The 27,483-nt window shown below is 36.0% G+C and overlaps 1 protein-coding gene across 6 annotated transcripts in view; it reads left to right on the plus strand.

The window, feature by feature from the left end:
- DAGLA (diacylglycerol lipase alpha) overlaps positions 1 to 21,596 on the plus strand; it is a 129,631-nt gene extending 108,035 nt beyond the window's left edge. For all 6 annotated transcript variants that reach the window (XM_058155479.1, XM_058155488.1, XM_058155504.1 and 3 more), the window contains 3 exons: positions 2,135 to 2,264; positions 2,794 to 2,975; positions 3,171 to 21,596. In XM_058155479.1, the coding sequence (XP_058011462.1) occupies positions 2,135 to 2,264; positions 2,794 to 2,975; positions 3,171 to 4,095 (1,237 nt within the window). In that variant the 3' untranslated portion in view covers positions 4,096 to 21,596. The remainder of the gene's footprint in view (positions 1 to 2,134; positions 2,265 to 2,793; positions 2,976 to 3,170) is intronic.
- The last annotated feature ends 5,887 nt before the right edge of the window (positions 21,597 to 27,483 follow it).

Consider the following 27,483-nt stretch of genomic DNA (forward strand, 5'->3'; position numbering starts at 1 on the left):
CAAAATTAAATAATTATCTTCTCCCACCCCAAATGTAACCAAAAAATGTAAAGCTGGATAAAGATAACACCCACCCAAATTGTTTGCAGGTAATGGTGCTGGTCATTTCAATTAACTAAAAATTAAAAGTCATGAAAAAAAGGCAATTCACTGTCTATTCACAATACAAAGCAGCTGGGTATTTGCTTTATCACTTGAAAGATAAGCTACAAAGGCAGGGGGGCAGAGATCGACCTCGAGGTGCCTCACTTGTGGGGTGCCACAGGAGTCGGTTCTCTTGCCTCTCCTGTTCAACATCTACATGAAGCCGCTGGGTGAGGTTATCCGTGGTTTTGGGGTGGAATACCATCTGTACGCTGATGATACTCAGCTGTACATTTCCACCCCGAACCACCCCAACGAAGCCGTCGAGGTGATGGCCCGGTGTCTTGAAGCCGTGCGGGTCTGGATGGGGAGGAACAGGCTCCAGCTCAACCCCTCCAAGACAGAGTGGCTGTGGGTTCCGGTGTCCCGGTACAGTCAGCTTACGCCATCGCTGACTGTTGGGGGTGAAGTATTGACCCCCAGGGGGAGGGTGCGCAACTTGGGCGTTCTCCTGGACGATCGGCTGTCCTTAGAGGAACATTTGACGGCCGTCGCCAGGGGAGCATTTTATCAGGTTTGCCTGATTCGCCAGTTGTGCCCCTTCCTAGACCGGGACTCCTTACGCACGGTCACTCATGCCCTCGTTACTTCCCGCCTGGACTATTGCAATGCTCTCTATATGGGGCTCCCCTTGAAGAGCACCAGGAGGCTCTAGCTAGTCCAGAATGCGGCTGCGCGGGTGATAGAGGGAGCACGTCATTGCTCCCACGTAACACCTATCCTGCACGGCCTGCACTGGCTGCCGGTAGCCTTCCGGGTGCAATTCAAGGTGCTGGTTATTATCTTTAAAGCGCTCCATGGCTTAGGACCGGGCTATTTACAAGACCGCCTTCTGCCACCGATAGCCTCCCAACGATCTGTGCGCTCCCACAGGGTGGGCCTTCTCAGGGTGCCGTCGACCAAACAATGTCGGTTGGCGGCCCCCAGGGGGAGAGCCTTCTCTGTGGTGGCACCAGCCCTTTGGAATGAGCTGCCTCCGGGGTTGCGCCAACTCCCCGACCTCCGGACCTTCAAACATGAACTTAAGACTTTATTATTTCATCGTGCGGGACTGGCCTAAGCGTAATTTTAAATTGCAATTTTAAAGGGGTTTTACGTCAGTCTGTGACCGTTTTAGTTTGATTCGGCCTATTAAATATTTGTTTTTAATTCTGTTTTAAACTTGTTGTTTGTATTTTGTGTTTTTAAATATGGCTGTAAACCGCCCTGAGTCCTTCGGGAGAAGGACGGTATAGAAATTAAATTATAAATAAATATAAATAAATAAAGTTGAATTTCTGAATCAGATGTAATTATAGTTCAGCTAAGAACTACAATATGGACATGTCCCTGATGCTTTTTCATTAGTTTTTTTAGCTTTGCAGTACAATTATGCTTAATGTCTACTGACAATCATGTTTCATGTTTAAGACATATCTATTCTCTCACGCAGGACTGGCTTGAATTTTAATTTTTAGATGATTTTATGGGTTTTAAATTTTAATTAGTTTTTTAGGGTTTGAATGTATTTTAAAATTTGGGCCAAATTTAATAAGTTTTTTAATTATTGTTTTTAGTAATAATGTATGTGTCTTGATTGTTATTTTATTTGGCTGTAAACCGCCCTGAGTCCTTTGGGAGAAGTGCGGTATACAAATTAAATTATTATTATTATTATTATTATTATTATTATTATTATTATTATTATTATTATTATTATTATTATTATTATTATTATTATTATTATTATTATTATTATTCTAAGGAAATACATTGTATAATATTGGTATATACTTATGCAATAAAATGCAGTGTTATGCAATGAAATAGTTTATTAATCATCCTGATTCTTGAATTAAAAAGTTATGTAAGGAAAATGCTGCAGTTGCAAGGCAAAGGATTTGAATGAATTCTTTGTGTTTACTCTGCTTGTCTCACACAGTAGCCTCAGAAAGAGGTAAAGTAATTAGAAGGGATGGTTAATAACTGCCTCATCTGATATATTTTACAGCTGCTGTGATCAGGAAGAACCTACCTACTTTGCCATTTGGGGAGACAATAAGGCATTTAATGAAGTGATAATTTCTCCAGCAATGCTGCATGAACATCTGCCGTATGTAGTAATGGAGGGTCTTAACAAGGTAATAATCATTCAATGATTTTGGGATTGAATGATGAGTGAACAATTAGACCCATTATGCTGAGTGTCTTGATGAGGAGAAATAATGTAGATTCTAAGATTCACAGATACAGAAAGAATACAACATAATGTGACAAAGTTGAATGCATGAATGCATCTACATTTATATAAAACAGACACATGTACCCAATGCACTGATGATATTACCTAGTTTGGGTAATAAAATGTCTACAAGAAAACAAGCTCAGAGAGCATCAGGGACTGGTCATAAACACAATTGTTCAGTTTAGCTCATGTTCTAAGAAATGCAAATGCATTACTTTTGTAAAACCAGACCAAGGTAAAGTGGTCTGCGCTTATATTTACTTACCTACATATGCCATAATATCTTGTTGAAAATTACTTTGGAATGCCGTTGTTTACTGTAATTGGCAAGGAGACTAGAGGAAGTTTAACACTACTCAACAGTAGAGGATAGACTAGAAATGAAAGTACAGCAAAGTTATTATTTACTAATTTACTTTACATAGGTCCTGGAAAATTACAATAAGGGCAAAACAGCTTTGCTTTCTGCAGCCAAAGTGATGGTGAGTCCTACAGAAGTGGACCTCAATCCGGAATTAATCTTCCTGAATCAACCCCTGCCTAGTAGACCTTCTGTACAGATTGGAATTGGAGACATAACAGTGGACAGAAGGAACAGCAGTACTAAGTAAGGATATGGCTCTGATTTTCTAGAAGGGCTTACGAGGGCTGCTGGTGATCTTATTCCTTCCCGCTATCCTGTTGGTGAATATCATAATTTCATAAAAAGTCATGCCTTCTGTATGCAGTTCTGTAGCTTGTTCCAGGAAATTATAGTCTAGTCTTATCTTAGTCTCATATAATTTGTATTCTCCTTTTGCAGGAGTAAGGCTCACTCTGAAATCAGTTTGGAAGGGTTTTATGAAACCAAGCTTCTGTCACCAGTGCAGAAGGATCCTGTGGAGATCCTGCTACTAGATACCAAGGAACGCCTGTCTGTAGAACTTCAGGATCGGCGTGCTCCTCTTGCTACAATGGAGAGCCTATCTGATAATGAATCCATCTATAGCTTTGATTCAAGGCGTTCCTCTGGTTTCCGTAGCATCCGTGGCTCACCCAGTCTCCATGCAGTCATGGAAAAAGATGAAACTCATTGTTTTTATATTGATCCAGCAATTCCTGAAGAGAACCCCTCTCTTAGCTCACGGACAGAACTGCTTGCTGCTGACAGCCTCTCCAAACACTCCCAGGAGACTCAACCTCCTGAGGGCCTGCAGAACAGTGGAGATACCACTCCTCAGCGGCGATGCAGCGACGAAGGCGCTGGTAGTGATACCGATCATATTTCCTTTACTCCAGAAGAATTGACTCTCCAAAATGGGAGGCTAAGTGACGCCCCCAGCCCACAAGTGTTGGAGTTTGCGGAGTTTATAGATAGTCTCTTTAATCTGGACAGCAAAAGCAGTTCCTTTCAGGACATTTACTGCATGATGGTATCGGACAGCACCAGTGATTTTGCTGAGATTCCCAAGTCAGTCAGTGACCAGGAGATCTTGTTAAGAGCACAGTATGAACCCAACTTAGTCCCAAAGCCCCCCAGGTTATTTGCAGGCTCAACAGATCCTTCCTCAGGCATATCTGTTTCCCCTTCTTTCCCTCTGAGTTCTTCTGGAGAGCTTATGGACCTCACTCCTACAGGCATGAGTAGCCAGGAATGCCTCACCACTAACAAAATCCGGACTTCCACTCCCACTGGAAATATGACCAGTCCTGCCAAACAAGAAGACCTTGTGATCTCAGCCCTCTAATATAGGAGAGAAGGTGCAGAATATCTAATCCTATAATAGTGAATCTTGGGACAGCACTTGGAGGAGCTGGTCTCTTGGCAAGTGAGAATGGGTGAAAATGCATGGGGAAGTATAGTTTCCCTTCCTGGGTGCTACACTAATGGCACTACAAAGGATTTCAGCATGAAAGATGCCACATCATGGGTCATCTTCTTTAGTTAGGGAGAAAATCACTGCCTAATGCAGCTTGCTGCTTTTCAGGGTCTCGTTCACTGAAGTTAGATGATTGGTTTCCCTACCTCAGCATATTTCTTTAACAAGAAGGCAGACTCATTGCCTTTCCTGCTGAAATTATGAGCGTACTGTCCATGGGCTAGATGATTAGAGTAACTGAGGTCTGATAATGCCCAATTGTCATGTCAAAATCAAGGAAATTGTGACATTGGGCTTTATTGCACTAGTGTGTCATGTTTGATCCAAGTACCTGTTTATTGTTGTCATCATGATTTTTTTTATGACATGCTCTCCTGTTTTATAGCCATTGACTGTGTTCCAGAGGAATGCAGCCTCCCGCTCTAAACCCTAACTGGGTGCAGTGAGAATTGGGATGGGGCAACCTGTGCTCCTCCGATTAACTCTGTGTTCAGTGATATCTGCTCTTCTTCTAAGAAGAAAGAAAATACATGTGCTGGAGAGTTGAAGGTCATGTCCAACTTTCATCACCCACTGGAGGGGTGAACAGTCTCTTGGGTCTCACATGGTTGCACAGCTCCCCAAACCACTATGAAATAGAGACAATCTTGCTCTCTAGTATAATTTTCATCTTTATTTGCATGGATTGATTGGTCTAAACTAGCTTTTGTTCTTCAAGAAGCTTGCCTATGCCCTGCATTATTCCCCAAGTCCTTGAGTATGGAACTATTTTGTTCCCATTTATAATTGCAGTATAATATTGTCTGTCTCTGAATTCAGGAAAAAGAGGGACTTTTACTGCATATTGAAATCTCATATATGTTTACAGATCTACTAAACATTTGGGAGATAATCAGGAAATGTCTACTTTTGTGGGAAAAATGTGCTCTCTGCCCTCCCCATTTCTCTATTGACATGGGGCCTAACTCAGCCATGGAAAAAGTAAGAAGAATTGCTATTACTTATCCTTACTAGAAAGTAAGTCTTACTAGAAAGTAAGACTGGAATGTTGGCATTAACCCTCTGTGTGTGCATCCTAATACCCAACTGAATGTTATGGGCTTAAGAATAATGAGGTAACTGCACAACAGCAGCTCCTGAAATCGCATCTCAACTATTAATCCTGCAGTTTGGTGCTCACAATTAAGTTCATGACAACAGGGTGACACTGTGTAAAATTGCAGGGATTTTCCAATGGTGAAATTGGGGATGAAATAGCATTTATGTAGAAGTTAAACATACTTGATCTACATACATACAACAATCTTGTATTGTACTAAAATATAACTGAATATGACAATGCCACAGCAAATTCTTACCTTCAGACTAGTTCAATATACTGTGTCTGGGTTCTACAAAGTATACTAGACTCATCTTACAGGTCATGAAGTATGTCCTTAGTAAATCCCTTAAGTTTGCAGCTGTAAGCCTCCGAGTAGGCTGTTAAAATAAAGTGGTTTTGAGGAATTTTTTAAGCTCCCATGAATGATTAGTATGCTATGTTATGCTTAGAAGGTGTACATTGTGAAGAAGATTGAGAAGAATTGTACACTTTGTGGTAACAGATAATGTAATCCTGCATATCTACTTGTAAACAGTCTCAGTGGACTCAGTGAAACTTTTTTCACAGGTAAGTGTGCTTAGAATTGCAGTCTTACTTCTAGGAGACTGTCTACATTCAAGTTGTTGCCTTCTATACTTTAACACTGCATTTATTTTAAATAAGTGCAATTTACTTGAAACAGGTCTGCAGTAGACTCACGTGACTTCCATTTGAGAAAATGCATTGAATTGGGCTGCAAAATTTGGTTATAAAATAGTATACTTACATTGCATTAATGTAATTGATTTTACATTATGAAGGATACTGTTGAAACTGGGGCTTTTGGGATTTATATGCCCTTAAGTGAGACAGGTTAACCCTATTTTAAAGTGATTATGCTTTGGAATTATAAATTTTTACACTTAAAATAATGTTAATTTAATGATTTAAGGTTATTCCAGTTTTATAGCTTTGTTTTCAAATGTTTCTCTTTTTCCAAGAATACTTGCATCAGTCAAGAACGATTCTGCCCATCTTCAAAAAAAAACCTGTCTTTTGTACATAATACAACACAATAGTTGTTGTTGTCATTCATTTAGATTACCTTAAATATGTGCTACTTTAATCCTGGGCTAACAAAATGTTCTTCACTAAAGAAATAATAATAAGTAGAACAAATAAATTATAAAATAAAATAAATAATAAATAAGTAGAAATAATATCAAGCTATTAAAGGTAAATTCATATTTTCAAACATTCAGGTATTCTTTGTGATGAAAGCACATAACAAAGACTTCAGTGAAATTTGGAAAAGAAGAGATATTGGTAAGTTTAAGGTGCAGGTCCTTATAATGAGTTAGACACTCTAGATTGAGTGGCTTAAGGATCTGAGATAAACAGGCTAAATTGGGTAGTTTAAGTCAGTTGATCACATAAAAGCAATGTTTTGTAAATTGAACTATATTCAGTTATGTTAGGGCTATGATGTCTGGTTTGCAAAATCCAGAGTTAATGTTTCTGTTTTTACTAATATCCATTGGTTATCTAATGATAGTCCTAGTTAATACTTAGCACCTAGATAATTCTTTAAACATCAAAGCACTTTACAAAGTAAATAATCTTCCCAAGCTAGGTCATGAGAACATCAGATGGGGAGAGGGGGTGAGGGTTTACGCTTGTAATTGAAAGAAGCCTATATGATGTATTAATGAGGTAATGTCGTTAAAAAATATATATTGAGGTTACATCATATAGGCTTCTTACTTAAAAGAATTATTTTAGATTTAGAGAGTAGTGAAAACAAATCAGGTAGCTGATGCAGCTTTGCTTGAAGAAGAATTTAATTTGTTTTCCTGGTGGTAGATCAAGCTATTGCACTACAATGTCATTTCTGACCTGAAGGCGATTTTATTGTCATTTCTTTGAGGTTGTTGTTATTTTTATTTTAAAGTTGTTGGATAGTGTCCTTAAGATTTTTCTTACTTACGTTCTTGCCTGGGGCGGGAAGAATTTATCTAACTGAGTCCCAGTTTATCTGTACAATTTGGGGATTTTTCTTCAAAAAGGAAAACCACATTGTGGTGACTCATATTCATCAATTAATCTTGAGTGGCTATAGTAAAATGGGAATTGACTGGGAACATTTAGTTGTGTCAATTTACAACATTCCATTTGCCTCTTATATTCTTATTTATCGTATTCTTTTAGTGCTAGTTGATTATTTTAATATAAATCTAAGTGGTATATAAACAGATCCAGCAATATTAATATTCCTTTCAACTGGAAATGATCTACAACTGACATAAATTCAGTGGCCTGTTGAGTTTCATGCCTAAATGTGGTACTACCTCTTTCATTCCTAGAAAATGCTACTGTTTGCATGTATGCTCCCTCTACCTTGCTGAATTGGTTTTCATCATTTTTTCCCTAGGTCTGAAAAGTGCCACTCTATTTAGTTACAATCTATTATTGTTCTACATTAATAGTTAATAGATCTTGAATGGAATTTATACCACTTGGATGAATGTTTGAAGCAGAGTTGGCCAGCTGATTTAAACTAGCAAGTTAGATGTGTGCACTTTAACAAGTATTAAATGCAAAAGTTCCTTAATTATGCTGATGCTGCTTTGCCAAAGATGCCCTCACAATCTTTCAGCTGACATGTTATAAATTAGCACAGCTAGGCAATCTGGATCTTTTGCACAGCGGTGTGGATTAGAATTATGCCTAATGGACAGAGATTTTTTTTTTAAAAAAAAGTAAGTTGGGAGGTCCAAACTGTCAGTCTCTGAATGTGGCTAAAGAATCTATGTGACACATTTTATCAATAGGTTTTTTATTTTGTTTAAATATAAGTGTATAACAAAAAAAAATACAATAAAATTTCAGTGATTGGGTAGCCATCATCAAATAAAATCTGAAATAGGTACATAAACTTGCATTTTGTTTAATTAATTGCACAGCTTAAAATAATTTATTGATGTTCAGATGAATTAGTGGAAGGTTGTTTCCATTATAAATAACTGAAAGGGGATGTTCTTAAAATTTACCCAGATCAATAGTGTTAATGTTAGTTCTTCTGAACATGTTTGTTCCAGACATAAATCCTATTATTGAAAGATTTGTGCCAAATGTGGAGAATGGAAATTTCATCTTATGATAATTCATGTGTTTTCAAATATACATTGAACTTTCCATAATTTTGTTCCTTTTCAATTATCTGCAGTTTTCCTTTCCTGTTCTATAATTTTTCAAACATGTTGATTATAATTATATTTTATCAACTTTCCTCCTATATGCTTGATGCTAAATACTCATTTTCTTTGCCATCATCTTAGTTAGCACTGGAGTCATCTTATTGTTTCAAAAAACCTGTTTTCTCAGTTATCAAGCTTTCCCACATTTTAAAATTCAAAACTATCAATGGGAGTGCTACTGTTCCAAGCCTGTTTTCCAAGTATTCAAATTACCATATTAAAATTACAATTCTTCTTCCAAATAGCACATCTTTTGTTCTTCAGATTGCCATTGGAAATACGATTATACAAGTGTTACTGAATAATGCCTTTGATGAGCACATAATTTCTCCTTCATGTAGTTTGAAAACCTCTGGATCTTTTTTGTGCAATTAATTACCATTTCTCTTACTATGCAACTAATTTTGAAGTATCAAAGATCAGCTTTAAAAAACATACATATGAGGAATGACTACATATTACAATCTTCCTTTGCCCTACAGTTTCCAGAAACCTGATATATTGTCTATAGTTCAAAGCTAGCATTCAAAAAGACTTTTCACTTAAGAGGAAGCTATGGCAGCTAAAAAGTCCATCGTTAGTATTTGGGGGATGGGGGTTATTACTGTGTAATGTGTACTGCTAAAGATAAAATCGTACATAAGGAATCCTATGAAACAATCTTACACTTCCATAGTCTATCCTGCCCAGGACTGGCTGTTCTGGCCATGTTTTTCCAGTGTCTCAGTCAGGGGGTTTCGAACTTGTTAAAGATTGAATCAGGAATTTTATAGAGACAGATTATGTGTTCTACCATTGATTTATGACTTAAACAATAACAACACTAGCAAAATAGTCCTTGATTAAAGCTTGCTCTAGGAAGTTTTAAATTTAAACTGAAAAATATCCAAATGATTTCACCAGAAAACATCCACCTAATGTTCCATAAATTTTAATTTATAATATTTAATTAAATCATATTTTATATTCAAACCTCAAACCTGGGGCTTATTAAAACCTAGAAACTTGTGTAACAAAAATATGCAGGTTTTTTGCACAATCTATCTTGATGTCCTTCATTTCCGAATTGTAATTATTTTTTTCTTTAGCACCTAGTATTAATGTTGGTATAGTAAGTGACATTGAGATATTGAAATCTCTGCTATGTGCTTGTTCTCTCAAAACGTACAAATTAATATATCTTATTGAACATAGTGTATTCTGTTCTGATAAATGTTACCTTTAAACATTATTTGTATACTCAGATAATTCAGATTACATGGTCCAGAAGTCACATTGTTATGAAACCATCAGTCAGCTGGGAAGATTTGCAGATGTGCATGCACCCCATTAGAGACGTAGCCCCAAATGTTTTCACACAAAAGTGGTTGCCAAACTTTAAGGAATGGTAAGGCAGAGATGGGAGAAATTGGGGTAGGATTTGTACATAGTTTCAGAGATTAGAAACTTCTAGAGAAATGAAAATAAAACACTTTATTTAATTTCCGCTCTAATGGGGAATAGACAAAAGGTCATCAGCTCTGGAATACATTTTCCACCCAAGGCAATAATGGCATTGAATCACTGTATCCAAATCTGAACCCTATTATAAAAATGTAGTAATTGAAAACTGGAGGCCAACCTTGCTCACTGGGACACAACCATACAAGGCACTTTTCTGTGTTAATACCTTTATCTAGCTTCCTCAATTTAACAATACTTTTAACCACGGGATTTAATTCCTGGGTAAGTTAGCACTTTTTAGAACATATTGTGTAGGATATTCAAGCACATAGTAAGTAATAAGTCCTCAGTTATTATCACAAGATTTTTTTCAAAACTAATATTGAACAGTGAATTGTAAATAAAACATGCATGCTGCTAAATTTATCCCAGATATCCCTTAACTCAGCTAACATTAAAATAATGTTTAGATCTCTCAGTTCAGTTTTTCTGATTTGCTTTGCTGTAGGCCATCCTGGCATCAGTAATTTAATTTTATATTTATAGTAATTTATGGTAATCCAATTTTATATTTAAGACACACTTCCCCTTTTTATTTTTTTAAACAAATTTGTCATTATTCTGGATATTTTACACCATAGACAACAATTCTATTATTTCTCCTTTTTGAACTTTATTTATATAAAATTTCATCTTCTTTCTCCCTTTCCTTCCTTCTCTCAGTTTTTTGGCCAAGTAGAAGCTAAATGACGAGGTCTAGTTTGTTTTCTATTTCTCACTGCTTAAATTCTAAAATTGGATTGCTTACATGACGCTAAGTTTGCTTCTTCCCTTAAATGCTCAGCATTAAAATAATAAATGATTTTATCAATGCAAGAAAACCACAAAATTCTTTCTCAATAAGTGCTTATACTTCAGTGTGTTCATTATTTTTTCCCATTCATTGGCTATGCAAACTTCTATATATTTATTTTAGAATGTTGGTGTCTTAGTACTTAATACATACCGTAATTGCTGTTCTGCTCTTTGTCTTTGATCATATCCTTTTGCCTTTGGCCACGTAAGGATAGGGAATGTATATCTGTGATATAAATCTCTTTTAAGAAAAATAAGCATAAAATTTTATAACTAATGTAGTAAGAATTAAGAATGCTGAAGCCTTGCATCTCACATTTTCCTATTTCAAGCCACTTATTTCCTCAATTCTAGAAAATGCATAATTAGGGTTGTAGACTTTTTCACTGCTTTTGGTTAATCCCTGCAGAGTTTTATGTTAGTTTTATTTATTTAACTACATTTGGATTCTGCTGTGCTACTCCCATTGCAAACTTTAAATGATAAAGCACATATCTGACAAGAATAGTAGCAATCAAACCCGTAGTAGTAATAGTAGTAGTAGTAGTAGTAGTAGTAGTAGTAGTAGTAGTAGTAGTAGTAGTAGTAAATATAAAATAATCTTATATAAATAGGTGTTAAATGCCAATCCCATGCAACAGTCTTATTCTTAAAAAAAATCTGTTATAGAGCCAGGTCTTGGCTGCTAGTGTATTTATATCCTTTCTATCCTCAACACTTCTATCTTTCTGTTAATGATCCTCCAAAATACATTACAACTAAAATTATGCTGCCTCTATTTGTCAGTCTTTATTTATAATTTATTGTTTTCCCCATCTATGAACTTCAGGCAAGTCTCTAAACAAGCCACCCGATAGACCACCGCTTCACAGGCACAACGCATCATAAGTGACTAACTGAAAATACAATCACAGTGCCTAGAAATAGGCTGTTTTTAACAGCATTGGGTTTTGTGAAATTAATATTGGTTGAATTAGTTAACTGCACCTAAATTTGAACTGCTTGAAAACAAGATTACCACTAGATGAGAACAAAGATTTACCCAGTTTCTGTATCTTTGCTGCTATTTAATGATCATTCAAAGTTTTGCAGTCCATTCGACGTAATTTGAACTTTGACTGAAATAAATTTTGTAGAAAAGTCAGAGAAGTACTAGCCTTTTTTGTATCTCAGATGGTCTAGTTGTTCAGCACCATTATATACAAATGAAAATCTACTTATTTTAAAATCAGTAGTATATTGTTATGGCCATTATAAACCTTATTTCTTATTGGTAAGTAATTTAAATTACTCTCCTATTTATTGTGGCTTACATATTGCGTTTTCTGTGAAAATACCTTACTTTTGTAAAATAACTTTTGAGGTTCCGCAAAGAACATGGATTAATTGACTGTTTGGTTAAAACAGTTTCATTGTTGTCTGAAATTTATTTCATTATGGGTAAACCCTAGCTGTTTAAAGAGGCACATTGTAGCAATAGTAGTGCATGGTAATATGATGCATCATAGAAACCAGATTATAGAGCTCTTTAACATCAGATATAACATGGAAATAGGTAATCTCCATTTGTATGAACGTGATAAGCACTTCTGCTGTGACTTCCCATTGAAGCTTCCAATTCACATGGATAAGTTTATAAAAACGTACGTAGTCTGATGGTACATTATTGGAGAACTATACAACTGGGTTTTGTATCTGTAATAACAGTACAGTTGGAATATTCTCTCAAATTCATTGCTGAACTGAATGTATATTTTCTTCATTCTTTGGTAACACCATCTCCATAGAAACAAAATTTCTGTTGTGTATACCTTTCAGGAAGAAAAAAAGACTGCCTTTCACCACCACTTTAAAATTTGGGATATGCCTTTGTCACCTGAAATCCTTTCCTTGTAATCTTTCCTTGATTTCAAATGTAATCTGCTATTTAGTAATACTGAACTCCATAACATGAACATCCAGATCTTAAAAGCTTTAGCAATTCTGACAAAATGAATGATAATTCCCTTCACATTATATCAAAGCTGTCCATGGAGTAGCATGGAGATTTAGGTTGGACCAAAAATATATCCTTCACCCTTTTGTAGCCAAGGCCCAGGATGAATTTCTGGCATACTGGGTGAAACCTCTCAAGGTCAAGAAAGGGCTATGCTAGAAACATTTGGAGCTGCTCTGAGATTAAGGCACTGACAGTTGACCTGATTCACTTTTATTATTTGTATGTGGTATTTTTTATCAAGCATTAAGAAATATTCTAATTTACAGAAAAGATAGGCAGTAATATATAAGGAACAGTAATGTTTAAAAATAAAAAAACCTAGCACATGCAGTAGATAAAATATTGGTGGTGAAGGTATTTTTTACTTAATATAAACATTTTGGAAAATTAGGCAGACAAAAATATAGACAATGCTGAAAATATGGCAATGCAGAAGCTTAGGGACTATTCCTAGAGCATCACCTGCCTTGCTTTTTAAAATGGGGCTACTCAGATTTAAATCTCTGAGGAAATTTAAACTATTTAGGATTTAAGATTATGAAATTGATTGGGAGCCAAAGTATTACACAATACGATCATGGCCAACTCACAGGTTAATCTGACACTGGCCTCTTTCTATTTTCTTCAAATGTTGCTCAAATATTCATATATCTTAGGAAAGACTTCTATGGCAAGCCTCTGAAGTTGTTCATGAAGAATTATAACAAGAATGGGCAAGAAATAAGCTAGAATATAAAGAATAAATTAGAATATAAATAGACATAAAATTACTTTCTTGGATCCTAGTGTCCTACTTGATGGCAATTTCTTCTTTAACTCTTGCCAGGTGTCATTTCTGATATATTTTGTTCTTACATGTATTTCCTTGTACAAGGAAGCAACCCAGGGAGTATGTTACAATAATAGCTGTGTAATTTCATTGGGATGGGGGAGGAAGCATTGAGTTTCATGGGTATAAGCAGGACAATCTTAGGTTAAATCCAGCTATCATTGAGGAAATTGCTATCTTGTTTATATGTTATTTTCTCTTATTTTCCCCCCCTTGGTCTATACTATTTTTACGTGCCTTGGATTGCTGATTTGAGATACTAAAACATGTCTTAAGTGGTTTTGATTAGCTTATCTCTGTATACTGTCACATTGTTTTTCTTCTTATTTTCAGGAGAGTTGCTTTTGCAGACATCTTCATCCTTCATGCCACTATACTTGGTTAAATACTCAGTATCTTCTCCTTTCTCAGGTTTCTTCATCAGAAGCAGGTTTAGCCAATATCTAGGATATACAACATAAGGGTCAATTTTTGTGTTGAACTTGTTGGCCCTTTTGATTATGAGGCATACCTGAAAACATGTAGAAATTAATGTGAGCCCACTTCATCAGTTCCAAATTCTATTCTAACTGATTAAAAGTTTTTATGAAAAGAGTTCATTCATGTAAAACTTCATTTGACTTCACTCATGTAAAAGTGGCATCTGGCTTGATATTCCTTTTCAAAATCAACTCTGCATTCTAAATTCTTAAGCTTTTCTTCTTACTTGATACCTGTGTGTTTCAATTATTTATTATGCATAAGAAAATTCTTAAGATTTTAAATTTCTTTGCTGCCAAAGACCTCAGTCCATCTTCTATGCCTAAAGAAAATGTTGCTGAATAGATGCTAGCAGAAGTGATTTTGGAAGAAAAATAACATGCATACAACGAACCTCCTTATTTATTAGGATTCAGGACTCATTTAATGTGAATGGGAGGTTAAGGGAGGCCCAGAAGTTAATGTTAAACTTGACTTCCTGCTAAAAAGATTTCTGTTGGAGAGACATGTCCCAGTCCCAAGTATCAAACTAGCATTCAGACTGTCTGATTCATGTGCAAACACATTGTCTATCATATGTTGTCCCACTCCATGCCATTCAAATATACAGTGCTATCATACAAAAGGTGGCATTAATACAATTTTATTATTCATATCAATAGAAATGTTCATTGGCAGGTATCTGTTTCCAGACAGATACTTTACCTGAGATCGGTGCAATAATATCCAATATTAATTTTAAAGCTGTTTTAATACTTGATTTTCAACAATCATTTTAAAGTAAGTAGCTGATATCTCAATTCTGTCAGCTTTCTTGATAGAACTGTTCACCATCAATTACATGCTGATAAGCAGATCTTTTCATCTATTTTTCCCCCAGTGCTGGGCATGACAGGAGGAAAGGTGTTTTGCCATCTTTCCAGTTAATTTAAATTTATGGTGATACATTTGTAATGCTAATTGCCAGACAGCCTCCCAGAAACTGCTACAAGGGACAGAAACCCAGGTAGTGTTCTTTTTATGACTGAATATGTTCATTTCCTATTGTGTGGGTGAAAGAAATTCATATGGAATCAGTGCTGTGGAAGACTGTTTTGAGTATGGAATTTTAGACTCTTGCTTGTACAAGGGGCATTACCAAATGTCTTGCTATCCTGTAAAATTTCTGTACAAATAATTACTTTTCTTGCCTTTCCTTCAAAAACAATCATACAATTTTCTGTGTATGGCAGCCCAGCTTGTACCCTTCATTCATTGATCTTATCTCCTGCTGGGGCATGTTGGAGCTAGGCATTTATCAGTGGACTCCTGCTTCTTGAGCATTTAATCAGATTAATCTTCCTCTAAGGGGAGAAAAATACCAAATCTCATCCATGTCTTTGGTTCTAAGACCCTCCAGACCTCAGTCATAGGTTCTAGTACTTCTTTGTATGTAATGACTGAAGAGGCAGCAAAACATTCATGTATTGCTACCTTAGGAGGTCACTCATTTACCTTTTCTAGGAATGCTATCTGTTGGATTCCTGTTCTAATTTGTCCCAGCATGAAGGCTATAGAGAATTCTGAGCGCACTATCTGTGCCATTATGTGACTTTTTTAGCCTATGTATGAAAATATAAACTAACATTGCTGTAAAGAAAGAAATTATTATAACATATTATATAAATATATATGTATATAACAATTCTGTATGTTGTATAACTCCATCTATGAAATTTTGGTTGAGGTACGGTTGAGATATACAGTGGTACCTTGGTACTCATTGTTAATTGGTTCTGGGAGGTGGGATGAGCACCAAACAATTTTATTCGCATAGGGAATAATATAGTGAGTCACAAGGTAGCTGATACAGACAAATTCTAGCTTGTGCATTGAATACCAAACAAACGATGAGTACTGGGACAAAGTGTTCACATCAAATTGCATTGAGTGCCAAATCTGACGAGTTTCAAAGCAGTTGAGTACCAAGGTACCACCTTGTTTAGGATAAAGGGATTGACCAGCATTATATGCCCCATGGAGTTAAAAAGAAGAATGATTGTGCCTATGTACTATACTTTTGTTAGAATGAGAATAAGAGGATCTGCCTGTAGCATATCACACTATTAGTTTGCCCACCATTATCTCTAACATAATACGTCTGTATTAGGAAGATAATAAGACATCCTATTTCATCATCATAAAGATCCCCAAAATAGAGCAATTGTTGGATCTTAAACAGCAATACACTAATGAAAAAAACATGGGCTAATTGTATCAAAAATTATTAAGAAAAGCTCTGATACATTAGGGCATGACACAGCTAGTCCAGTATTCTAGCTAACAGGACTTCTACTTATGCAATGCAGAAACAAACATCTTCCTCATAAATATAAAGATCCATATAATCTTTAACATTTTAGATATGTGTAAATCAGTGCTGAAGCAACATTTTTGAAATTTTATTTTCTGGCTTCCACCGGGTATTTTATTTAACCACTAATGTTCCTATAGAAGCCATGATACAAGACATTCTTGTTTGTTCTGCTTTCATCGGGGGGGGGGGGGGATCTAAATGCAGATGGTTGTGTTTGAGGTTTATTGGAGCTATTCCAATGAGTGAATAGGAAAATATTATTTCCAGGTGGAGAAACATACAATCATAAAAGCACTAGAATTTTTTTTAAAAAAAGTCATTGAGTGATTAGGTTCTGTTTCATGATTGCTCAAAGCTTTACAGTTTTGCCACCCTAGTAAATATCTGTGTTCTGATTATCTATCTGTGATGCCTCAGAGTCATTGTGACGCCTGGCAATTGTCTGGACAAGCCCCTGCAATTCTGTTGGCAAGGTATTTTGGAAGTAGTTTGCCCTTGCTTCCTTCCTAAGGCTGAGAGAATGAGTGGTACAAGGTCCCCCAGCTAGCTTTCTGACTAAGACGGGACTAGAATTCACTGCCTCACAGTTACCAAACTGGATCTATGTTCCTGACTAACTATCTAATACATTGGTTTCAATGAACATGGGAGTAAATGAAATTGTTTTTGATTATTGATACAAATGAAAAATATGTAAGAATTGGGAGGATTACAATCAAACTAAGCAGTAGATAATGATAAGTCAAAAATTAAATCAATATAACTTTTAGAAGAACAGGGAGGCTGTAAAAGTGAATATTATGGGTTGAAATGGGCCACACTTTTGAAAAATGGTTCATAAGGAGGAAATTTAAAAAACTGTTTTAGAAATCAGAATAGAAAGATGTATCAGAACTCCTACCAAAAAAAAATCTGTAAATCTAATTGAGAAGCCATTTATTTGTTCACAAATTTACATTTGATTTATTTAACTGATTTACATTATCTATGCCACCACTTTCAGTTAATTACCTCATGGCACTTTATAACTCAGAATACTATCAACAGGAACAAAGGAATAACCTTGGAATAGAGTAATATCTGCCTATTACTACATAAACTGCATCTTATATGAGCCAGACAAAACGTCTGTCCCATCATCCATATTCTTACTTGGCTGACACCAGATATACTTCATGTCATTTTGCTGGACAGACATGGAAGACAGTCTCACTTCCCAAAAGTTATTACCTCAGCTAAAGGAAGCTTTCTTGTGAGATTGCATTTTCCAGCCAGGTGCCATGAGATTTGACTTTACCACCCAGAATACCTAGCTGGCATCACCACGGGTAAAATGGAGCTTATGGGAGAGCATCAATCTGTGAAGGGCTGATACAAAATTAAGCAATACAGTTACCTAACCTCCCATCTGGTTTGTATTAACAAAAGTGACCTATTCACATTGGAGAGAGAATGCAAAAAATGTGAGGAACAGCAAGTGGAATAAACAAATAAGGATGACAGTGTATCCTGTCTGAGTGGTCATGTTATTTGTTCTGGTAAGTATCTTTTGCAACCACAGAAATACCAAGAAGAGGCTTGTAAAGAGTTATATTCATCTTGAAAATGTTCCTAACATTTCTAATCTTGTTCTTTTCCAAATGCATTGAAAGTAGCATACATGATTAAGTAAAAGGACGTTAAAATTATAAGGTATTAGTTTAATCCAGAATGCGTAATAAATAGCCAATGGTCATCATCAGCAGAGAAAAGAAGCCTCATGAATACATAAACACACTTGAGAAGAAGCCAGTGGTTTTTGCCGCTATTATAGAAATGCTAGGATAAAGTACAGAATATTGACAGCTATTGACGTATTAAACAGATAATAAGATTACATTTTAATAAACCAACAAATAATGCTACCTTGAAGAATGTCATTCTACTGTTGCACGTTAAAATGGAACTTCACAATTATTATTATGAATCCTATTTTACAACTTCAGTAAGGAAGAATGGAGGCTGGAAGATAGTAAGGATGGATTCAGTGAGTGTGGCCTGGTAGGAATCTGAGTCATAATATAGCTGTCTGCTTTGTTTTACTAGAATTGTGTAGAGGGTTTCATAAAACGGAAAGTAATCAGCTCTGCATAGTTTCATATAATTATTTCCCTTTAAGTTTATATATTATTATGCCAAGTATCCTTACTTCTTGTTCTCTAGCCATTACTAGCTCCATGTGCAGTTATTTTCATAGAATTGACCAGTGTATTACTCTTTATTTTCAATATACACTTGCATGGCTCCAAGAATCATATTGTCATTTATTCTGTTGGCACTAAAGCAGATATGCAAGCTAAACAGCATGACTACAGTACTTTTCAACCCATTGTATTGATTGGTGAAGTTATTCACAAACATCAATCTTTCAAAAATTTGTAAAAAAAAAGCATTTTCTTGAGCTATAAAAATATGATAGATCACGCTATCTTATAGTGAAAATAGAAAGAGTGGTATATGGGCAGCAAGAAAGAATGAAAAGAAAGAAAAAGAAAGAAAGGGAAAAAAATTAAGAGAGAAAGAAGGAGTCATATCTATGGATGACTTGAAGTAAAAAAAAATTATTCCCAGATCTAATGGTTGTAGCTGCAAAACAAAAACCTGGCTTCATGAGTTTTACTTACTGTTCTTACGATCATAAGATTGGTATAGGTTTAGCTTAAGTTGTGTGAATTTACATCTAGTATTTTATAAAGTTCTTGGCATGGTGATATGTAATCCCAGGCAATTGTGAATCTTTCAGCAAAATACCCATTTAGTATATCCTGAGTTCCGATAAAATATTAAGCATGTCTCCCAAAATGGTTAGCTACAATTTGAAGTTTGTAGTGTGTAAACCTAAAATTCAGTGGAACTGACTATCTTGACATACAACTGAAATTTTCTAAATGTATGCATCAATGAGTAAAACAGGGCAAATGAAACTCAAAAAGGTAGCCATGCCTATAGTTTCTTGGTAATGGAAAAAGTAAAATCACTGTATGCAAACTGTAAGCTTATGAGCCTCAGATGTTAAGCTCCCCTTGTAGTCTGCAATAATAACCATTAACTACTGAAGTTAGTAAACAACTAAAGATGATTCAGACTACTGTTTCAAAGGCAACTGGGTACCCCCCTATTCATGGATTTCCTCAAAAGCAAACTCTTGTGCCTATCCCCGTGTTACAACAGACTAAGATATTTTCTAATGCAATTTAATGGGTGAGTTCACACATGCTATGAAGTACATTCAACTACATACTGGGTTCTTGTTATAAACCAAGTCGTCATCAGAAAAAGAAACAAAAAACCCAACCTTAAAATTAATCAAACTTAAGTTGTGTGATCCCAGTCAAAGGATCAGTTCTCCAGTTTAATATTTGAAGCTAAATTTAGCAACAGTTTACAAGACATCAGTCCTTCTAAGAAACTTTAGGGGAGACTGAAGTGTTCTGGCTGGTTATGGGATATTCCCATAACATACGGAAACATCAGTGAAAAGGCAAGATGCATGTTTAATAATTTTATTTATTTATTTGTCACAACAATATATATAGGCATCACACAAAAAGATTACACAGTATATAAACATATATATGAGGAAATATAAGGAAGTATAAGCATATATATATGTAAGAAGAAAAAGAAAAACAATAGGACAGGAACGGTAGGCACATTTGTGCTCTTATGCACGCCCCTTATGGTCCTCTTAGGAATGGGGTGAGGTCAATAGAAAGTTTTTGGTTAAAGCTTTTGGGATTATGGGAAGAGACCACAGAGTCAGGTAATGTGTTCCAAGCACTGATGATTCTGTTACAGAAGTCATATTTTCTGCATATTTTCTAGATTAAAGCGTTTAACATTAAGTTTAAATCTATTGGTTGCTCTTGTATTATTGCAATTAAAGCTGAAGTAGTCTTTAACAGGAAGGACATTACAATAGATGATTCTATGAGTTAAACTTAGGTCTTGTCGAAGGCGACGGAGTTCTAAGTTTTCTAAGCCTAGGATTTCAAGTCTGGTGGGATAAGGTATTTTGTTGTTTTCAGAGGAGTGGAGAACTCTTTTTGTAAAATATTTCTGGACACGTTCAATTGTATTGATTTCAGAAATGTGGTAATCATTCTTATTTTCAGTTATTTAAGGGGACTAAATGTGAAATAGATGTTGTATAGAGGTATGCCTCATACCACATAGAGTGCATTCTCTTGCTGCTGCTTAGACCTCTCTTCTCCAGTGAATCTTTCTTGTGTGAAACTACTGACTCTAAAACTGAAATATATACATAAACATCTTTTCCCTTTGACACCAAAATCTAAATACAGCATTTTTTAAATTCTCAGATACTTCCCATTTTCTATTTTCCATTACTTTTTCTACCTTCCATGCCACTCAGAAATGGTGCATTTTGTGATTAAATGCATTCTTGGCAACACTACCAAATATGCATTTTTAATTTTTATGTTATTAAACAAAAAACTTATAACAAAAAATGGTGCAAAAAATATAGTTTCAAATGCATTTCTCAGAATTATCCAAACAATAATAAACAGACACACACACAGTTATTTTTAAAATAATTTTATCCATAAGATATAAGAAAATTGGGAAATGCAAACAAAAAGGAAAAGCTATAAAAGAATGATTTCTAATGAAATCTAATCATCAAATCCCAACTTTAAAGTTTCTTTCGGATTCAAGCAAAAAATCCAAACTTTCAAAATCGTAACAAACTTAGACAAAAATTTTTTCTCAAATAATTCATTTTCTTCAACTTAATTAATTTCAGCATCCATTCTTCCATTATAAGTATTTGTGAGTCTTTCTATTTATTGTGCATAAAGAAGCTTCACTGTTAATTGTCATAAATAAAGACAAATTCAATGTTTTTCCTTAATTTATTTGTCCATCAAACCTAAAAGAAAAGCATTTGGCTTCAATTGTACATTCAATTTGAGATTTCTATGAATTAAAATACATACATGACTCCAATATTTCTTAGCTTTCTTACACATCCACTAAAGATGATAAAAAGTACTTTCAGACTGCTTACATTTCCAAAAAGAATTAAACACACCCTTATACATTTGACATGTCTGTTTTTTATTTATTTATTTATTTATTTATTTATCAAATTTTTATACCGCCCTTCTCCCGAAGGACTCAGGGCGGTGTACAGCCTAAATAAAAGACAATATATATACAATTAAAATCAAAATTTAAAATAAAACATATTACAAAAAGGCCAATGTTTAAAAATTTAAATTTTAAATTTTAAAAATATTTAAAACCCCACAACAATAAAACCCAATTAAAATGTTAAAAAAACCATTATGCCAGTCCAGCTTGAATAAATAAGTATGTTTTTAGCTCACGGCGAAAGCTACCTCAAAGGGCTGACAATGTGCTCCTTGTTTTCCTGAAGTTACAGTTCTCTGGGGCTAGGAACAGACAAGAAGCTGGTTGACTCTTCCAAGCTGTGAAAACTCTAAAGAGGTCTGCCCCAGGAGCCTGGGGAGGCTGCATTACTTAGTCTAAGGAGGAGATAAATTCAGCTCCTGGAAAAGTCTATTTCATAAAATCCAGAGCTCTCATATAAAATCTAATTGTTGTTCAGTTCGTGATAACAAAAAATGTCAAGGTAACATTAATATAAAGGACTATGACTTTCATTGACTTCTAAGTTACCAAAGTTTGATGTTTCTTAACAGAAGTAGTTAATTGGAGATTCTGAAGTATTTTACCTAATTTCAAATCAACACAGTTTAGAAAGTTATTGGCCACATTTAGATGCCATTTTGGTAACATGCAGATGTTGCAATTCTTCCAAACAGAAAACTCACACAAGGTTATTTTCTTCAAATGTTGGTATGAACCCCAAAAATCTTAAGTATTACATTTGGCATCTAGAGAATTTATTTTATTTATTTTATTTTTATTTTATTATTTTATTATTCAAATTTCTATACCGCCCTATCTCCCGAAGGACTCGGGGCGGTTTACAGCCTTATAAAACATAAAATATAAAATAAATACATGTTAAAAGAACATTTAAAAAACTTATTCCATTAGGCCAAATTTAAAACTATAGTTAAAAGTACAAAACCCCGTTTAAAATTAATTTTAAAATTAAACCCTAGGCCAGCCCTGCACAAATAAATAGATGTGTCTTAAGCTCGCGGCGGAAGGTTCGAAGGTCTGGAAGTAGACGTAATCCTGGGGGGAGCTCATTCCAGAGGGTGGGGGCCCCCACAGAGAAGGCCCTTCCCCTGGGTGTCGCCAGTCGGCACTGCCTGGCGGACGGCACCCTAAGGAGTCCCTCCCTGTGAGAGCGTACGGGTCAGTGGGAGGTAATCGGTGGCAGCAGGCGGTCCCGTAAATAACCCGGCCCTATGCCATGGAGCGCTTTGAAGATGGTAACCAATGTGTGACGAGCGCATGAGTGACCGTGCATAGGGCACCCCAGTCTAGAAAGGGGCGCAACTGGCGAACCAGGCGAACCTGGTAAAAAGCTCTCCTGGAGACGGCCGTCAAATGATTTTTTCCTGCCTTTTTCTTATTCTATTTGTATATTTTTACAAAGTCAACTTATTGCCCCCCCAACAATCTGGGTCCTCATTTTACCTACCTTATAAAGGATGGAAGGCTGAGTCAACCTTGGGCCGGGCTTGAACCTGCAGTAATTGCAGGCTTTGTGTTCTTAATAACAGGCTTTACCAGCCTGAGCTATCCGGCCCCTAAGCAAAGGTATATGCTTTATTGTATGTAGAAGATGATCTTGAGTTGGGGGGTAAACTATCACCAATCACCACCTGTCATCTTGGAATACCCACACAAATATTTTAATGGAATACATGGACTACTCATCTGAGTTGAATCAAACTATATAACCAAGGACCATGATTTTCGTTCAATACAGTAGTTAAGAGATCACTTGCTTTGCTTATCAGTATAAGCAAAGTACATCAGTATAACCAGTATATTTTACGTCTTTCTCTTCTAATCTGATAGGAAAAAACAGGACTGGGAGAAAAGACCAAACAAATAAAGGACAGTAACATTCTCCAGCTTACTGAACTTCAGATCCATTCTTATTGCTACCACTTTAGCTCTTGAGTAAAACACACAAAATTGTTCAATTTAATATGTGTTTTGACTTTCAGAAGCTTTACATGTTGTTTACATATTTTATATATCAGTGGATGAAATGACATGAGATATATTGCCAAGAATCTTCATCTTTTGTTATTTCTTTCTAAGACTAATTGAACCTAACAGTACACTTCTCTGCAAGGTTTTCTGGCATTTATTCCTATTTAAGAGAACACAGGAATGCAGCCAACATAGGATGGCACCTTTGAAAGGGAGAAAACTAAAGACAACGAAGAAATGACAGTCTTTCCTGACTACCATTAGAAATAATGAAAGCTAAACAAAAGAACACATTTTGAGGAGGATGAATTAACACGACCTCTGCAAAAATAAGTTTTGATTCACCAAATATGAACATTTTTGATAGCATCAACAAGCATGTGAATTGATATGATGCAGTAGATAACATGGGCTGAGACACTGCTTTGACTAAATGTCCTAATAAAATTGTATCCAAAGAATAAGAGGACAGAACTTATGATATTATAACCTTGAGCTATAAGGTAAGAACCATTCTTGCCAGATTCAATACAATTAAGGATTTGGGTCTATAAAATCACTACTTTGTTCCTCATTCCTTTCTATGGGGAAAAGCTTGCTTTACAAGCCCAGGCTGACAGAAATAAACAAAAATGTTTTGCTTCCTCCCTGGTTGCTTGAAGGGTGTTTCTTTGATAGACAAGGGAGGGAAAGGGTGAAGGAAAACAATTGTCTTAAGAGAAGGAGTTGGGAAGGGGGGGGGAGGTTGGAAAAGACTGTTGAGCTTTTACTTTCCAGCTCTGAAATAATAGCCCTATTACTCTCAGAAAAAAACACACAGGCCCTCCTTTTCTTTTGCCACCTCCCTGAAGAAGAATTTGTCACTGCCCAGCTGTGAAAGAGAAAATATAAATATATTTATATAGATAGATGGATACACACACAGAAGAGAATTTGCCCTTCTGAATTGGTTTGCAGGGCTGGACAAAACCTCATTGTGTCCTTTATCTGTCCAGAAGAGAATGGGCCCACAGTCTCATTCTGGCAGGGCCTCTGCCTTTGGTTAACTGTGGTTAGACAACTGTAACTTCATTTAGATACGGTACTCTCTGTGTGTGTCTATGTGAATGTGAGTATGGTTTGCGTATTATTATTGATTGTGTATGCATCTGCAGAAAAACACAAACATAAATCCTCCCCCTGTCCTATTAAAAAAAAAGACAAAGGTTGACAGGTTTTAAGAATAGAGCTTAAAATATAAGCCTACACCTATTCATTTGCTGGGAGAAAGTGGCAAGAAGATGACAAGCAACAGGGAGAAAGCAGATCTACTTAACTCATATTTTGCATCTGTCTTTACACAAAAGGAAAAAACAATCCAACCTATCAAAAACAGCACTACAAAAAACAGATTAGAAACACAAGTTAAAATAGGGAAGAAAATGGTAAGTGAACACCTGTCTACCCTAGACGAGTTCAAATCACCAGGACTGGATGGATTACACCCCAAGGTTCTGAAGGAACTGGCAGACGTGATCTCAGAACCACTGAACTATATCTTTCAAAGATCCTGGAGCACAGGGGAGCTGCCAGAGGACTGGAAAAGAGCTGATGTAAAAGGAAAAAGGAAAAAGGAAAAAAAACAGATCCAGGAAACTACAGACCTATCAGTCTGACCTCAATACCGGGGAAGATTCTGGAAAAGATAATCAAGCAACGAATCACCGAACACCTAGAAGCAAACAAAGTAATAACCAAAAGCCAACATGGGTTTGTCAAAAACAGATCATGCCAGACTAATCTTATCGCATTCTTTGACAAAATGACAAAATTAGTAGACCAGAGGAATGCTGTCGATATAATTTACTTGGACTTCAGTAAAGCATTTGATAAAGTAGACCATAACCTACTACTAGATAAAGTAGAAAAATGTGGGTTAGACAGCACCACCACCAGATGGATTCGTAACTGGCTGACCAACCGCACTCAACATGTAGTCCTCAACGGAACTACATCCACATGGAGGGAAGTATGCAGTGGAGTACCCCAAGGCTCTGTTTTAGGCCCAGTACTCTTCAACATCTTCATCAATGACTTGGACGAAGGGATAGATGGGGAACTCATCAAATTTGCAGATGACACCAAGCTGGCAGGAATAGCCAACACTCCAGAAGATAGGCTCAAGTTACAGAAAGATCTTGACAGACTTGAACATTGGGTGCTATCTAACAAAATGAAATTCAACAGTGAAAAAAGTAAGGTTCTACATTTAGGCCAAAAAAACAAAATGCACCAGTACCGTATATGTGGTACTTTGCTCAATAGTAGTACCTGTGAGAGGGATCTTGGAGTCCTAGTGGATAACCATTTAGATATGAGCCAGCAGTGTGCAGCAGCTGTTAAAAAAGCCAACACAGTTCTGGGCTGCATAAACAGAGGGATAGAATCAAGATCACGTGAAGTGTTAGTACCACTTTATAATGCCTTGGTAAGGCCACACTTGGAATATTGCATCCAGTTTTGGTCGTCACGATGTAAAAAAGATGTTGAGACTCTAGAAAGAGTGCAGAGAAGAGCAACAAAGATGATTAGGGGACTGGAGGCTAAAACATATGAAGAACGGTTGCAGGAACTGGGTATGTCTAGTTTAACAAAAAGAAGGACTAGGGGAGACATGATAGCTATGTTCCAATATCTCAGGGGCTGCCACAAAGAAGAGGGAGTCGGGCTGTTCTCCAAAGCACCTGAGGGTAGAACAAGAAGCAATGGGTGGAAACTGATCAAAGAAAGAAGCAACTTAGAACTAAGGAGAAATTTCCTGACAGTTAGAACAATTAATAAGTGGAACGACTTGCCTTCAGAAGTTGTGAATGCTCCAACACTGGAAATTTTTAAGAAAATGTTGGATAACCATCTGACTGAGATGGTGTAGGATTTCCTGCCTGGGCAGGGGGTTGGACTAGAAGGCCTCCAAGGTCCCTTCCAACTCTGATGTTATGTTATGTTATATTTTAATCTTTTCCAAGACCTTATGTATTTTTCTCACTTGCATATTGTGGTGGTCTCTCCCAAAATGAATATTCATAAATGTCATAGTATTATTGGATCAACATCTGTTAATTCAGAAATATTTCACTATAAGTTATTTCCTAGTTCAGAAATTTTCCCATTGCTCTGTAGGTACCACTTTGAGATATTTATGCAGAAATATGAAAGAATTCAGTGAGGTTTTCTGAAATTTAAAAGGGAAGAAATTTAGCAAGTGCATCATGTCTGAGTTGGCATATCTTGTTATGCACGATTGGTTTGAACTACACTTCGAAAAGTTTTATTTTAGTGTGATGTATGTACCAACTAAGAATGCATGTCATATTATCTCCTATGATAACTTCTATAACTACAATTGGCTACACTGATTCCAATTAATGCAAGTCGTAGTGCAAAAATCAAATTGGGAGAGTCATCCATAGTATGTATTAAAATAATTCTGTATCTTTAAATCCCTCCAAGTCCTCCATTGTTGCCTTATTCTGGTGTGTGAGTGTTCCTTGTAGGAGAAGAAATGGCAGAACCTAGAGGGATCAGCTTATGTCCAACCTCCTTTAAATGCCATTGACGCATACCTAACTCTAACCAAAGTGCTGACCATTAGTTGAGAAGATTCCTGTGCATAGGTTTTAGCACTAGGGCAGCTTAATGAAACCGTCACATTTGGACCTTGTCTTTTGGCACCTGACATCCTGGGAGGGATGAGTGAAAATGTTGGGAGTATATGCCAAGAATATATACTTATAGCAGAATCATCCA

The sequence above is a fragment of the Ahaetulla prasina genome, chromosome 1 (assembly GCF_028640845.1).
Source record: "Ahaetulla prasina isolate Xishuangbanna chromosome 1, ASM2864084v1, whole genome shotgun sequence".
In the NCBI taxonomy this organism is placed as follows: Eukaryota; Metazoa; Chordata; class Lepidosauria; order Squamata; family Colubridae; genus Ahaetulla; species Ahaetulla prasina.